Source organism: Corvus cornix, chromosome Z (genome assembly GCF_000738735.6).
Source record: "Corvus cornix cornix isolate S_Up_H32 chromosome Z, ASM73873v5, whole genome shotgun sequence".
Lineage (NCBI taxonomy): Eukaryota > Metazoa > Chordata > Aves > Passeriformes > Corvidae > Corvus > Corvus cornix.
This window is the reverse complement of record NC_046357.1, coordinates 67740015-67753418: the sequence shown is the minus strand read 5'-3', so window position 1 is coordinate 67753418 and position 13404 is coordinate 67740015. Positions and strand designations below refer to the sequence as shown.

Here is a 13404-nt window from a genome sequence, read left to right as displayed (position 1 = left end):
CCTGTTGGAATCCATTATTTTAATTTATTCTGCAGGTGCATTCAAAATACAAATACAATCACTTAAATGCTGAACACGGTAAGTTAAACCAACTGTTAAAACAATTTTGACTTTCCGTATGCAGGCACAACTTGACTGGTTTCACTAGAATTAGGGCTATTTTTACAGCAGTGAGCCTCCCAGGTTGAGCCACCAGGTCACACCATCAAAACTGTTCTGACTACTTATGATTACTGGAGGAATTATATGCTCTGTGTTTTTTAACTTCGTCATGTTTCACATTTATAAATTCATAAAATTTGAGATCAGAGCCTGTGCAGAGAGTATCCTTCTGCAGTACTTGTCCACCTCCCAGCAAGCTGTGGTAGAGTACTTTGACTGCCCCTAAATTGAACTTAACCCCAACTCTGTACCTTCTGCACATCTACAGGCAAGGTTTAATGCTGCAGGTTTTAGATGAGGAACACAACCCAAACATGAAAATTGTCATATCTTCAGTCACCTTTCCCACACACACACAGACCACCCCATTAAAGTGTCAAAGAGTCACATTGCCCAAAACTCTAAAAAAGTAAGGTTTTGTTTAAAAATATTACCCATATAAAAATATTTTTGATGTCTCTACATACACGCTATTTCTCTAGCAAAATCAGATCTCTGCTATTCTTGGGCAATTTGTTCACAAGTCACTTTTGGATAACTATATTCCAGTTAAACTGAAACACTCCTAAGTGACAGAAATCCATACTAAGCAATTCACTTTGTCTCCTACTTCTTCTCCATAAGCAAAACATGGCTTCCTGCACTTAGTCCTTGCAACTGCCTTCTTGTTTTAACTCTCTTGGCTCCACCTAGATTGTCCACTAACTCAGGAAGAGAAGAATGCAACAGTGGGAGAAGAGGCTCTGGTATTGTGGCTTTCTTGGTTCTGATGTACTCTGGTTAAAGAACAGTTCCTCTTTCCTCTCCATCTATAGCTATATAAAAATAATATAAATTTCAGGTTCAAACAAATACATTTGAAATTGGACATCTTTATTCTAGTTCTGTATTAAGTCTATAGCTGAACTAAATTTTTATTACAAGTATCAATATACAAAAATACACTAACAATTTTCTTACTTTAGCTCAAGTTCTTCTTTCAGCTGCTCTGTGCTTCACCTGTCTTTACTGAAAGCAGAAAAAGCCATTTCACTGGATACTAAATAAGGACAGATACTATATATGTGTCAGAGCCCCTACAATGGGTGTTTGGAACAATTCTTTCTGTAGCGCCTGGTGTTGCACAAACAAGTAAGTGTCTTGTGCTCCTTCTGACCCATTTCTCCAGCACCGAAGTGCCCCTGTGCAGATTTAAACTGGGCTTTTTACATATAGAGGGAATATTTTTCTCTATGTACATCTGTATCACAACCCCTCCATTAGTCAGTCCCAGCAGCTCTAAAAAGAGAAGGCATGAATATGCAGATTCACTGCATATGCAATCTTTGTAACTGGGAGGAATAAATAGGCTACACTTCAAACAGTTCCTCTACAATCATGTCATCATCCCACGGAGCAGCACTGCCAGAGATTTCATAATTGCCTCTGTACCAGTACTAGAAAGGAGAGGATTCTGGCAGCAATTCCTTGGTGTCCTTGGTGGTAGAAGACCACCTTGTGAGCTTCCAGTACTTTGGTGGACACGAGGGAAGGTAGAAAAAGAATGGGAAGACTAACCGAGGGGTTTAAAGGGAACTGCAGAATACAGAAAACCTAACAAGGAGCAACATTTTCTGCCCATGAAGACACTAAAGGCTCTTTGATGCATTGTTTTTAACAGTCTTAAATAATACTAAATACCTTAAAACATGAAGCAGGTTGAAGAAGTCCCCACTATAATTGGTATTATGTTTTTTTCTAGCTCTCTGCTTGAGCAATGAGAAAGGAAACTCCTCGCTATTCAGAGTTCAGCTACAGTGGCCAGTGTCAAAAAAACCAGTATTGTAGGGGACTTTCATCTGAATTTTTGTTTTTCTGAGAGTCCATTACCAGCCCCTTGATTGTTTGGATACAACTGGCTCCACAATATCAGGGCTCCAAGATACTTTCCCTAACTCCTATACAGTTAAACTTGCCACTGTGAGCACTGGCAAAGCATGGGGATACTACAATGTCACCTGAGTAAATGACACATACCAACATTAAAGGCTTAACATCAGACTTTAGAGAGAATTCAGATTCCTAGCAGAAGGAGAGTAATTTTTCAAATGCCCCTGCTATGTATCTGTCAGAATCAGTAGGTTGCCAAATACCCTTAAAATCTGCCTCTTAAAAAAAGACCCTGTATCCTTCAGCAGATCTGAGCAACTCTGCAGCTTGAGTTTTGGCCTTCAGTTGCTCATGTTTTAAGATGTGATTTATTGCACAGATCAATCTAGGGACAGTACCACAGAATACTCCACAGCACCAGCACACTGGCAAGTCTGCTCTCTTGTAGCTACAGCAACACCTATCCCTGAAGCACCCGAGTGGCTCTTTCTGTTGCTTTTGTAATTCCAGGATTTTCAGTTAAAGAAACATACACAGAAAAAAAAACCCCAAAAACCCAACTCAACAACACCTCCCTCCCCCCCCCCATTACATGCAAATTTAAGTAAAAAATTCCTTAGAACTACAGGGTATCTCTGAAGATCCATTGGAGGTTTGCTATTTTGACAACTGTGTGATTAAAAGCCCACAAAAAAAAAAAAAAACTATGGAAAGACACCTGAAGACCTAACTGAGCTTTGGATCAGCTGTAAGGGCATTTCTTTACGCACTGAGACTGTTATATACAAAAGTAAATAAGTTAAAGTTACAACATCAAAGAAATGCCAATAACGAACACTTATTTTTGCTCTCAAGTGCGAATAGCTTTCTCATGAATGGTATCATTTAACAACTTAACTATAAAATATCCCTATGATAAATCAAAGCAAATTTTAAAAACAAATTACAGATGCAGCTGAACAAACTTAAAAAAATAAAAAAATTTAAGTAAATATAAATATATATATATTACAAAATTACATCTTCAATGACATGCTACCTGTACAGCAAACTGCACCATCAAAATCCTGAGCACTCAGCTTCCAAGACTGCTGGAGAGAGCTGAGCTCACACTGCATTTTTCAAGCCCACACACGCATCTTGTGCTTTCTACTGAGAAAGCTGGGGGTTTAGAGACTCAGGCTACTCCTCACAAAGCTGCAGAGTGCTGAGCAGCAAAAAACATCTTGCACCACACCGTGCACTGGGAATGTATGCCAATTATCACATCAAAAAGCACTTGGTAAAGTTATTTGGATCCTCAACATAAAGGTTTGGGTGTCATTCAGGAACTACTCACCTCCACCTTGACTTAGTAGGTAACCTATGCTAAGCTAAACAATATAATCTGATTGCAAGGAATGCATGGGCTTTTAGGTCACTGTTCGTCTATGTTTTGAGTGCCTTTTTGAGGTCAGAGTAGAAATTGGCCAGAGTACTAGACATGGCAGTGTCTACTGCAGACTGTGGTAGCATCCCTCGCAGTTCAGTCTGGATGTAGCCGGTCAAAAGACTGTGGCCGGGAGAGTCCTTGAGAGGGACACAGAACCAACCACAAGGGTGATTGAATCCACGGACAAAATTCGGTCTCACCTCTCCATAGTCCAGGCTTATACCTATCGAGGAAAATAAAATAAACAAACAAAAAGGGAAAATAATTTGAGAGAGAGAAAAAAAAATTTAAGGTGCAGTAAATTTGAAATATGCAAGCTTCTGCTTGGCGAATTCAGTAGTAGCGACAGACACACTACAAGTTTCTGGGTATTTTCATGCATGAAAGTTGCTCTTCATCCAAACTCTGCGACAGACAGGAGAGCATGATAACCAAAAACTCAAAATATTAAGAGGACATTCCTCCCATTTACTAGAAGCAAGTTGTTACTCATCCCAGTTTGCTCTAAGACCTGAGCTGGAGGACTCGTCTCTAAGACTCCTGCCCTGCAGCTGGCATAAGTGAAACCTGGCACAACAGAATGGTTCATGGGTAAACCAGTAGCTTCTACATTTCTTTAAACCTATAAAATGTTAAAACACCTTTGAATTTGTTAAAACACCTTGAATTTATTTGTTGAAGACCATCCTACACCATTTTTTGAATGTTTACTACTACTAAATCTGAATCAAATCTGAAGCCAAGCAACTGTCGCAAAGTAAGAATTAAGCAGAGACAAGTGGTGGCTTACCACATGTTAGGAGCCCATCTTCATAGCTCGTGGTGTAAGAGAAATCAACAAACTCCCTTGGTGCTATGATGTTCCACAGCTGGCCGGCAGTTGTATAGCGCATCACACAGCAGTTCTTGTTGAGTGACAGAATTAGGAGGGAAAGAAAACAAAAATATCTTAATATAATGAATAAAGGGAAACTTATGCTCGCAGGCAGCTAATGTTCTTTACAAAGGTCACAGCCTCTGTCAAATACACTGTGCATATTCAGTGACATCTCAATGACTGTGCCATTTCCAACCTAAAAGCTGGAAGTTGTAAGGACTTGTAGTCTACAGCTGAGAGCTGTGGGAGCAGAGATTATCAGCCACCATAAAGGTTTAAAGATCTAAAGCCAGAGAACTCTGTCATGCGTGGGAACTGAAAGCCACATGGTCCTCATGTCGCCAAGGATTACTTGGGAAGTCTAAAAGGACCGTGAACAAATTTTCAAGAGGACTCTCTTGGTACTAAGATACTCTATCAAATACTCTAATCCACTAAGTGAATGTGAACAATTATTCAAAACAGGCTGTCTTATAATACAATAGAGTCTGTATAAATTTTATACAGACAAAATACCTTGTCACATAAATCTTCCTCAGAGCCAGAGCAAAAAACAATCCATGTTCAAGCCGGGTGTCCAGATGCGGGTTTTGAATTCACACTGAATGACTGCATTAACCAAAGGAAGGCTACCAGCTGTTCCATAACCAGCTTCAAACCTAGCTTTCTTTTATTAAGTCCTGACCCCCAGTATGAACTCTTTTGTGTCTCAGCACAAAGCCATGCCACACAAGTCAGCCCTTCAGGACAAGGGGGAGGTAGCAAATTCCATACGTGTGGACTATTACTGTTGTTTGTTGCGGAATGGAAGCAAGCAAACTGTATGAAACGCCTTCGGCACATACAGTGTCACACTGTAACCCTCCATATGTGAATTTTATCAGAGGCTACCAGAGCTCCCAGGTCCAAGAGAATTGTGACTGACTCCTTCATTTTGAGCATTGATGGAAAGATGAAGTTCAAGCTTCAGAACAGGACTGTGCTGCCAGAAAGCCTGATCTGTGATCACACACAGCATGTATGCACAATGCTGCTTGTGCATGCAAAAAAAAGGCTGAAAAAGGTTCCTATCTGCAATCTGGAATTGCTCTGCTCTACTGTTAAATTCACTTATTCATCAATACACATTTCCCTCAAGAATCTAAGTAAGTCTTCACCTCTTCAAATGTTTCCATGATGTCCATTGAAGTCATTAGGCTGTCCCAGTCTAGCCTGTAAGGTCCAGGGCGAATATGATCCACTATTCTGTTAGTAACATCTTCCACCACTCCTTGAGCTTTGTAGCTAGAAAAACATATTTACATTTGGTAAGAAGGTCTTCATATTCCATTAATTTTCAACAGTACACTCGCACTAACACCTTGGTACCAGAAGTATGGTCAGTGGACAATTGCATCAGAAAAACAGTACTGGAAAAGACCTATGGGTGCATCTATCCTTCTCTGCAAGAAACTTTCTTCTGTCAAATTTTGGGGGTTTTTATACAGGTATTATTTTATAAATGGCAAATTCCTTCCTTGGATAAAAATTATCCTGTTTATTTCTCTAACAACTGTAACAACTTGCTATTCTACCCCTATTGCTGGGCTGGCAAGGGAGTTCACCAGAGATAAGTAAAAGTAAAAATGAGATCAGGAATATAATGGGAAAAACATTTTTCATAAAGCAGAAGTAACAGGATGTCAGAGACTGAAATGTTACGATTTATGGCTCTAACACTTCTACAAAGGACTTCTGCCTATTACAGCAAAACTGTATAACAAAAGCTGCACAGAAGCACCCTTAATGGGCCTTCTGACTGAGGCCCTGGACTGCAAGCTGACTGGAGATAAGATAAAGTGACTCAGGTCTGGGCTGGGGCAGAAAAATATTTTCACATAATTAAGCCCAGCACCTTGAGGGTGGAGGCCACAGCCCCAGGCTTATCTGCTGTCAGAGGCAGTGACTGCCCATCCTCTGCTGTGCAGACCAGCTCAGCTGTGGGGCCCCTTCACATCGGTAAGGCTGCATCTAGGGGACATCCACATGGGGGACAGCAGAGGGGGTGCCACGGCCCATCAAAGCCCCACCTCCGCCACAGAGGTCCCCAGACCCTGCACCAGAGCTGCACGTGATGCAAAATGATGCCACAGATCCACAGTTGTGCAAGGGACTCCCCTAAGGGGAGTCACCTGGGTGATCCCACCGGCAAAAATGTATATTAATCTATGGGATTCTATACCTTTGGGTGGGGAACACTCACCACCAAGACGACCAGATAGAGGGGAGCAACGAGACATCACTGGGACCTACAGAGCAGTGGTATGTTTCTACTTAATCTGCCTCTGTCACTCTCCCTGTTCCCCCCCTGCCCACCCCTCTTTTTCTATTTCTTTCTTTCTTTTCCTTCCTTTTTGCCTCTTTTACTATTAGATAAAATGTATCAATTTTTGGGTATCAACATCTAGCTCTTCCTTTCTTTTTGCCTCTTTTACTATTAGATAAAATGTATCAATTTTTGGGTATCAACATCTAGCCTCCTTTGGTTTTAATCAAGTTTTGGGGAATATGCTAATGTTTCTGGGCTCATTCTGCTTTATTCTTTTTGCTCCTCTGTGATTAGAGCAGATCATAATACAGGAGTAGAACCAAGATAATGAGAAACTACATTATGCTTTAGTGGCATTTGAGTACCAAATAAAACAATCTGGTACATGACATTACAGAATATTCATTTGTAATTAGGTACTTTCAGTAGACACTAGAGATTTTGTTTTCTTGAGTTACTGGGCCTCCAGATCCTGAAGGGGAAGAATCCATCAAAATCATTATTATTTTACTTTATATTAAGATGTTCCTATTAATAGCAAATAACTAGACAATCAGCAGATTCAGTTCTTCACTTGTGCAGTTCATCCATATTCACACGTAAGCATCTGTATGAAGCCCATCTCAGCTGTATACTTGGAACTGGAAGAACACATGAACATCTCAGTGGCTTCCAGGTAGGTGTTTGGAAAGCTCTTCAAAGTGTCCTTTGGTTCTCCAGGTGCATAAACAACCCTGGGGTCTTCACATTCACACAGCAGTCACTGCCCTTCTGACAGTGGTTGAACTACACAACCTGTTGGTGCCGGGGGGGCCCATGGAACTGCACGAAGTCAGCGCACTCTTGGTGTCTGGGGCCATCAGCTCTTGCAGATTCAACAGGACTTAAATTCCATGGGGTGTATCAGTCTTCGAGATCATTTTAAACAATACCTTTTCATATGACTTTTTGTTTCTTCAGAGTGCTGTTTTCTAGTAACTATTTCTCTATCAAAGCCTATAGACACCAACAGAACCCAGCAACAGAAACTCACACGGGAAGGGCCCTCGTGTCACACATCTCTCTCACAACTCCACACCTGGTATTTTGGAGTCGCACAGTCACTGCAAGAGTCCAAGGACTGACTGAGCTGTCACCCAGTGATCCTTCAGAACTACTGAACCCAGGCTTGATTCTGAGCTTTACAAGCCGTCCATTCTGGGCAGATGCTGTTGCTCACTTCAGCCAACGGGAGTCCTGTGGTGTGCTCCACAGACTTCACTGTTGTTCTAGACAGCATGCAATGCTAAAGTATCAAACTAAAAAGCTAGAAAGGAATAGTACAGCCACAATAGGTAATCCATTTAGCTTCCCCTCTGGAGGATCTGTGTAGCTGAGGGCTGTAGAATTCACAGTCTCAATTTCTAAATTCTACAGAACACATCTGTGGAACACTAAAAATATATCTCTTGTGCAGGCAAACTTACAGGTATCCACTGAATTCCTCTGATGGTTTACGCCACACCGTTGCATCTTTCTGAAAGAAAATATAAGACACGATGTTAGTTGTCACTTGCATACAATTATAAAATGCCCAGAAAATGATTCACTTTCTTGAAAAAAAGCAGCCAATGTTATCATTAACCGTGGTTCACCTGGGCACCACTGTACACTTTTCTTCAGATGTTTCAGATACCTTTTACTTGTAGTTTTGCATTATTTCAAAAAAACCAGACAACTGCCTTTGTCAGAGTAAAACACTAGAATTCTGTGCAGAAGTAGGGTTTCTTAGGCCAAGCCAGTGAAAACACACAGTATGATGGAACAACATTAGTAGGCAAAGCCTTTCAATTGCAAGGCAACTGGAAAGCCAATAGCTGGATGCTACTCAGACAGGAAGACCACACAACTTCTGCTTGCACTGCTGTAACACAAGTTACAGAAATGTGCAGGAGGTGCAGTGGGAGACAAGAGAGTTTAATTACCCTTCTCTCCCAGATGCCTGACTAGAAGAGTCTTGCAAGCAGTAGTCTATTTACATTAAAGTTACACAGAGAAAACAGTAATCAGTATTTTCTGATTTTTACGTAACTATGAAATGGACGGAACCCCTGTACAAAACCTCTGATTTTTGGTTTTGAAGAGAGTACCATATGGCACTTTATTTGGAATCATGATTATATAAGCAAAAGGGACCAAATGTCCTAAAGAATAGTACTGTTAAGTACCGCATCCAGAAGCATTTAAGATAATTTTGGGGCACAACACATCTCCTTGTGGTAGGTAAAGCTCTGAATGTCTTTTACATGGCACAATACCAAAATGGAAAGAAGGGAGGGAAGGAGGAAAGGAGAGAGGAAGAAAAGGCAGGAGGGATGGGTAAAATCTGAGGAGTAATGTGATTTGAAACACTAGGATGCAGGTAACTTTTTAAAGGAATACAGTAGTACTTAATATAACAACACAGGAATACTAATACAGGAATAGACAACATTTAGTAGAGCAGAGGTGATATAGGTGTATTGCAAGAGTGAGAGGCTTGGATGCTCTGCTCGTCCCTCTCAAGACAGCAAATTTTTTAATTTTGCAAATAATGAAGTCACTTTGGATCACTTGCCTCTGTCTTATCAATACCTGCTCATGATGGAAGAAAAAATAAAAGCCCCACTCAAACCAATGTAATAAAAAGACAAAGACAAAAATTTACCACACTACTCCTACCATATTGCTACACTTCTACTTTCTGTGGAGGACAGCACTAAAAAAGTATTCACCCAGCCTAGAACTAATGCACCAGCAAAGGCTATTTAGCTTGTTGAAGCACGACTCAAAGAAGCCAGGCAGTTTGAAAGAAAAGGATGGCAAACTGCTTGCAAAAAGCAGGAAGGCAAACTGCTTGCAAAAAGCAAGAATTGTATTCTCTTTCATAGAAGGAAACTTAGGATAATGTGTGATCTCTAAAGAACAACAGAAAAGTGAAACAATATGAGAGGAAGCCTTGAGAATGATCTCATTTCTTAAGAGGAAGACACTTGTAAACTGAAGCATGATAAACTATTTATTGACAAGATATTCCAGAGGCCATGAAAGTACACCTGGACCTCTTGCAACACTATTAGTGCTAACTACTTCACACTTTACTGTAAGTCAAGCCTATAATCCTACACAAGTAGGATTCTTCTGTGAGATACTTCCCCGAAAACACGTAAAAGGAGTAACAGACTATGCCTGAGAACAGGAAAAACACATTCTGCCATCTAAAGATCCTAGAGGGATGGTTTCACAGCATCTGTCAGTTTAAAGTCCTGCAGGGCCCGGCCAAGTGTTTCTCAGCCGTGTGACACAGCACAGCGGGCTCTTTCCGCCGCACAGGTGACCCACAGCTTCCCGGGGAGCAAGAACCGGGAAGCCGCCCAGAGCACTCACGGTTTTCTTCGCCACCCTCCACTCGCCGTCTCCGATGCTGTGGTACCGAACCAGCGTGTTCCGCAGCTTCGAGGCCAGGGGCGCAGGATTGGGCAGGGGATCCATTTGCTTCCCTCCTGCGAGAAGATGCCTAATCACACAGACAGACAGCAAAACAAGGCACGGGGTCAGGGATGCCAAAAACAGCGCGGATCTTCCAAACCCGAACGGAGGATGTAGACAACACCGCTGCGTGCACACACGCACATCTCCCCGCTGGGTTCGGGTGGCGGCGAGCGGCTGCCAGGGGTTCAGGCCAAGGGCCAGCAGCCGCCACCCCAGCCCCAGGCCCGTCCCGGGATCCGCCGGGAACGCGGGACAGGCGCGCTCCCCTCACGGCCGCGCCGCCGCCCGGCCCCGCGCTCACCCGCGGCCCGCCCGACAGCGCGCGATGCCGGCAGCCAATCAGAGTGCGGGCGCCCCGCCGGCGCAGCCAATGGCGACGCCGTCCGTCGGTGCGGAGGCGGGAAGCTTGCCGCCCCCTCGCGTCACGCGACCTTGCGACATGTCGCGGCCGTGCCGTCATGGGCCAAGGGCGGGGCCGCGCCCGGGATTGGGAGTGGTGGGGGTGGCGTGAGGGAAGGTGGGGGGAGCGGGACCGCACTCGGTCCCGGTACCTGTGGGGACACCGTGGTAACGCCTCTCTGGGACAGCGGCAGGGCTGCTCTGCTCGCATGTGCCTGGCAGTGTCGCTTTTTACTGATCGCAGAGAGTCACAGAATCGGCTGAATTGGAATGGACACATCTGGATGGATCATCGAGTCCCAGCTCCCGGCCCTGCACAGGACACCCCAGGAGTCACAGAATGCCTGAGAGCATTGTCCAAACGTTTCTTGCACTCTGTCAGGCTGATGCTGTGACCACTGCCTTGGAGGGTGTGTTCCAGTGCCCAAACACCCTCTGGGGGAAGAACCTTTTCCTGGTATCCAACCTAAACCTCCCCTGACACGCCTTCAGGCCATTCCTTAGGTCCTGTCACTGGGCACCACAGACAAGAGATCAGTGTCTGCCCCCCCTCTTCCTGTTCCAACGCTGAGGTTGCAGACCCCAGTGAGGTCTTCCATCAGTCTTCTCCAGGCTGAACAGACCCAAGCGCCCTTAGTCACTCCTCATATGGCTTCACCTCAAGGCCCTTCACCATCTCTGTGTCCCCTCTTTTGACACTCTGAAGTAGCTTTAGTTCTTTTTTATATTGTGTTCTCCCAAACTGCCCCCAGCACTGGAGGTGAGGCCTCCCCAGTGCAGAGCAGAGCAGGACAATCCCCTCCCTTTCCCAGCTGGTGATGCTGTGCCTGATGCCCCCCAGGACACGCTTGGCCCTCCTGGCTGCCAGGCACTGCTGACTGTCCAACTTGCCATCAGCCAGGACCTCCAGCTCCCTTTCCATGGTGCTGCTCTCCAGCCTCTCATGCCCCAGTCTGTCTGTAACTCCAGGGTTGCCCCATCCCAGGTGCAGAGTGCAGCACTTTCCCTTGTTGAACTCCACATAGCTGGTGATTGCCCAGCTCTCTAACTCATAAAGGTCTCTCTGCACGGCCTCCCTGCCTTTGAGGGAGACAACAGCTCCTCCCAGTTTTGTATCATCTGCAGACTTCTCAGTGTCCCTTCCAGTCCTGCATGCAGATTGTTTATGAAGATGTTGAAGAGCACAGGGCTGTGGAACCCTGCTAGTGGCAGGTCACCACTTTGATGTCACCCTAGTCACTGTAACTCTTTGTGCCCAACCAGTGAGCGAGTTGCTCACCCATCACATGACATGTTTATCCAGGTGTTCCAAAGATCAATTACTTGTCAGTAGAATGACCTTGTTAAGGTTTAGGGCTCGATGTGCTTCACTGTCAGGATTTAGGGGGAGGTTCAGTGCTCAGACCTAGGGGGAGGTTGACAAAGCCTGGAAGAAGGATGTACTGTTGCAAAATGTAAAAATTTTTTAAGAAAGGATGGTTTTTAATGTGTTACCTTTTTATACTTTCAACAACAAGGAAGATTTATTCCCGGAAACAGAAGGCAGCCAACAAGGTCTAAGTGATGTCCAGGTGTTAAAAAAACAAACTACTTCTTGGCAGAATTGCCTTATTAAGGTTTAGGGCTTCAATGATCTCAGACCCAGGGGAGGTTTGCAAGGCGTAGGGAGAAGTATGTAGCACTAATGACACAAAGAATGCAGAATTTACAGGCCACAAGGACACCTGGCAAGAATCCCCAAGAAAAGGAAGAGACTAATAAAGGAACTCAGCAATTGTGCTGAATCAGCTATGACTGGTAAAAAGTAATTCCGGCAGCAGGAGATGCAACCAGCGATCCAAAAGAAAAGAAAGACTGAGCATGCAGAATAATTGACATAAGAAGTGAGGGACTCAACCTATAGAAGACAGACTACTAATTAATAAGAGAACTATGCAACTTGTGGCCAATGAACATTAATTCCTATTTTTGCTAAAATGTATAAATAGTGAATAGTTCTGGTACTCATGGTGCTGGCGTTGTGGATTTGCCTCCAAGCCCACATTGCTGCACAGGTCTGTAAATAAATCAAGTATCTCCATTGTGCATTGTGTGCATGGATTGGCCTCCTGCACACCAGGTGCAATAACATATTTTGGGACAACAGGGCTTCTTTAAAGTGGCCATATAAAGGTTTACACAGGGCTGCAGCTTTCCAGAGTCCTGTGGATCTGTTGTTCAGCTGACGTGTGTCATGCCAGTGCTGCTGTGGTGGGCGGGAGCAGTGAAGGAAGCTTCCCTGGGTCAGCATCCCCAGGTGGCTGTTAGCTGTGGCTTTTGTCACAGCACCTGGAACTGAAAACAACATGTTTGTCCAGCCACAAAGGGCTTAAGGTGGTGCAGAGCACGGTGAGTGACACATTGAGGTGAGAAAGTCTGAGACACTCCTGCTTCCAGTCAGCAGTGCTTGCAACACAACTCAGCAGGATATTGAGGAAGTGTCGAAGTTTCGCTTTGCTCTGTAAAGCAGCAAGCAGACCAGATTCTTCCTAGGAAAAGGCAGCTCCTGTGGTCAGCCCACAGCTGAAGCAAACTTCGGAAGTGTGTGTAAGTGCTTGGTTCCTGCTGAATTGCACTGTTCACTGGGCATTATCTAACTCAGTCCAGCAAACACACTGGACAATGTTCACATAAAAAGTGAAAGCTCTTGTAAGGGCAGAAAGATAAATGGGTTAAAAAGCAGATGATTAGAGTGGGAGGACAAAAGATCTTTGTGTGGTAATATGTTGTTTGTTTTGGCCAATGTTGGCTCCCAAAATGAATGTTTTGAGCGTGGCTGTGTTTTCAATACAGGGCTTTACACCAGAC

The 13404-nt window shown here is 44.0% G+C and overlaps 1 protein-coding gene across 1 annotated transcript; it reads right to left on the bottom strand.

Moving 5' to 3' along the window:
* STARD4 (StAR related lipid transfer domain containing 4) lies at positions 1 to 10421 on the bottom strand. The gene is made up of 5 exons (XM_010405733.4): positions 10054 to 10421; positions 8115 to 8164; positions 5498 to 5624; positions 4254 to 4368; positions 1 to 3686 (listed from the first exon to the last, which is right to left on the bottom strand). Exons 1-5 carry the CDS (start codon positions 10156 to 10158, stop codon positions 3460 to 3462), a joined length of 624 nt encoding a protein of 207 aa, XP_010404035.1. The 5' UTR covers positions 10159 to 10421; the 3' UTR covers positions 1 to 3459.
* Between the last annotated feature and the right edge of the window lie 2983 nt (positions 10422 to 13404).

What these genes read in the sequence shown, in the direction of transcription:
- STARD4 (XM_010405733.4), bottom strand. Translation starts at nt 10,158, where the DNA reads ATGGATCCCCTGCCCAATCCTGCGCCCCTGGCCTCGAAGCTGCGGAAC. An exon ending in GAGGAATTCAGTGGATACCT is followed by an intron (nt 5,625 to 8,114) that starts GTAAGTTTGCCT and finishes ATGTTTTTCTAG; the next exon opens with CTACAAAGCTCAAGGAGTGG. An exon ending in AGATGGGCTCCTAACATGTG is followed by an intron (nt 3,687 to 4,253) that starts GTAAGCCACCAC and finishes TTTCCTCGATAG; the next exon opens with GTATAAGCCTGGACTATGGA.